At 32.6% G+C, this 2,915-nt stretch overlaps 1 protein-coding gene across 1 annotated transcript in view; it reads right to left on the bottom strand.

The window, feature by feature from the left end:
* Window positions 1-6: 6 nt before the first annotated feature.
* Window positions 7-2,915, bottom strand: part of LOC108369097 (uncharacterized) — a gene marked incomplete at its 3' end in the record, with an annotated part of 7,131 nt that continues 4,222 nt past the window's right edge. Inside the window, exons 3-4 of the mRNA XM_017624096.1 lie at window positions 2,243-2,429; window positions 7-45 (exon numbers count right to left, since the gene is read on the bottom strand). Of these exons, the coding sequence (XP_017479585.1) occupies window positions 7-45; window positions 2,243-2,429 (226 nt within the window). The remainder of the gene's footprint in view (window positions 46-2,242; window positions 2,430-2,915) is intronic.

Consider the following 2,915-nt stretch of genomic DNA (forward strand, 5'->3'; position numbering starts at 1 on the left):
ATAAACTGCGACTGATGTAATGACTCTTATCGTTGATTTTGGGATCTGTGAATGGAAATGAAAGAGAAAAGGGGATTTTAGAAAAATTGGCTGATAAAAAAAATATACATATGTAGATGTTGGAAAATATTTATTTTAAAAGCTATTGCTATCGAAAATAAATTTAGGCTTAGTAATATTTATACATAGTACGAGTATAAATGTATGTCTGTGCGTGCACATGTATATATCAGTAATGGGCAAATTTGTATTCGCTAAGTGCACAACTAATGCAGGGGTATTTAGTTATGCTGTAGTAAAACGCCAGGTACTATATGCTTAAGTATTTTGGATGTCATTAAATACCAAATATGATAGTATTTACATACTTGAAGTAAATATATTTACTATTTTTACAGCACCCCATACCGAGTACTAAATTATTTAGTTACGAAGCACTAAAGTACCTTTTATGGCTGCACTAAATACCGTTTAGAAAAGTAGTCGAAAAGGAGTCTAGAAAATTCCAAAATAGTACGGAGAATACTGGTATAGTCGCGCAATCCCGAAATGTTCCGAAAAATCGCGGAAAGATCGCGAATGATACTAAAAAATATAGTTCGAAGAATCATGACCACCGCCTAGATACTCCAATTATTTTTACTTTAGTGTTTAGGCGTATCACTGGTATATGGTGCACAGTAGGGTGGTCCAAAAATGCATTTAAAAAAGTAAAGTCGGAATTTTAATGCCGCCACCCCCCAGGATTGTTCTATATCGAAAAATATATTCCCAAATTTTTTTTTTTAGATAAAAAAAATTAGGGAATGCTTAAAGGGAACAAACAACTTTTCGTAGAAATGGTATAAAATTTTTGAAAATCAATATTTTTCGATCGGAAAACGCTTTGTCTTCGAAAGATTCCCAGTAATAATACTCAATTGTTTCTCTTTGTGTTCAAAATACACTAAAATAGGAGTATATTTTTTTGGTATAGAGCAACCCTAGGGGCGTTGGCATTAAAATTCTGACTTTACTGGTAGTAATATATATTCCAACAAGAATTAGAAACCTTATGTGACAATTTTTTTTTTTTTTTTGTTAAAAATTATGTGTTTTTGGGAATTTTTTAATTTTCATCTACTGAGCGAAAAGATTTTTGAACTTTATGTGACAATTTCTTGTTTTGCCAAAAAATTGTGTTTTTTGGAATTTTTTTAACTTTTAACTACTGAGCGAAAAGTCGAAATGGCGTGTCAGATTTAAAATTTTAGTCAACTGCACCACACACATGTACTTAAATGTATGTTTATGTACTTTTCTTAAACAAAGTAAAGTATTCCATAATTAAACGGTTGAGGTATACTAACTCACAGCGTTTCTTTTTTTTGCAATAAATAGTTTTACTACCTTTTTGCAGGTGCTTTTTGTAACTGCTGCTTTAGCAAACAATACGCGCAAATATGCATACTTCCGCTTTTGGCTGCATATATGAAGCACTTTTATAGAAAAACAATTTATATTTATATTTTAGTATTTTCAAGTCTACTCATTCAATAATTAATTGGCAGAAAAACAGTGAAATTCATAATAATCAATGCCAAAGTTGACTGACTTGGTGACCTTTTTCGTATCAGTTAGCCGCCGTTGTCACCACCGCAACCAGCAACCGCCAGTTGTAAACAATGACATGTGGACAAGCTTGTCGCCTGATCGACACTAACTATGGGTAATATTCGAAAAGCACACGAAAAATCTATATTTACTTTGTTATTTTTTTGTTGTTTTTTTTTTTTTTTTTATTGCGTTACACTAAAGGAGAGTGCATTTTTGCATTTAACTACGTTGTTGACGTTGAGTCAACACATATCAACGTGCGACAGACACTCACGTATGCATGGAGGCAAATGTATGTATGTACATATGTACGTATATATGCAGTAGTTTAACACTTAGCGGCAACGCATAATAAATAACTTTTTACTTGAGTCTAATTAACACCTCGCGGAATATTTGAGTTGACAATAAATTAGCGCGTGCCAAATTAGTGCGCTTTGAACACGTACACATGTATGTACATACGCTGCATTTCCTACTACTACTACAGCGAATGTGTCGTCGCGCTATGCATGCACATGCAAACATGTACTTACAGGTATCAAAATTCTCAAGAACGTACGCAAGCATACTTAAAGTGTGACTACATAGATATGTATGTATGAGTGTTGGCAAATATGCGCATTTAGATTTATTTTTAACTTACATTCATTGTGATGTATTACATTGTGATCATATTGCATGGACAGCGAACGCTTCTCCCTCGCCTCGTCTTGCATGAATAGATGCTCGCACGCTTCCATGGCGAATTTCTTCATCTTCTCAAGCGAACAATAGGCATTGCTTTTGCCAATAAAGCCGCAAGCGATAATTGTGATGAGCAGTAATCGGAGCTGAGAAAATAAATAAGATAAAAAAAATAAATAATAAATAAATGATGTGCTTTTTTGTATAATTTTATGTATGTTTTTATTTAAAGCTAGTTTTATTAATTTTCACTAAACTTAATTACATAAAACTTTAATTTTTAATAACTGTAGAACTGATATACAGCATTACAAAAAACTGGTTGATAATGTAAATATGTAAGCTACATAAAAATAGCCTATACATTTGCGTTCAAATTTGGCCATTACAAGTTACGTATACGCTAGCGCGTACCAGAAGCCTGCATGGAAACAAAAGACTTAAGGCGCGAACACCAAAATGCAGGCGTACAAAAACGAATCCTCGCCTGAACTATTTTACGATATATTTACATAGCTCATTTGTTTGAATCCCTATGCCGTATTCATTAAGTATATACATATGTATGACAAAAAATAACTATTCATATAAAGCACATTTTTAAAGTACAGGAAAAGGATTAAAACTTTATA

The sequence above is a fragment of the Rhagoletis zephyria genome, unplaced genomic scaffold (genome assembly GCF_001687245.7).
Source record: "Rhagoletis zephyria isolate East Lansing unplaced genomic scaffold, Rhagoletis_zephyria_1.1 Rzeph_scaffold_03493, whole genome shotgun sequence".
Lineage (NCBI taxonomy): Eukaryota > Metazoa > Arthropoda > Insecta > Diptera > Tephritidae > Rhagoletis > Rhagoletis zephyria.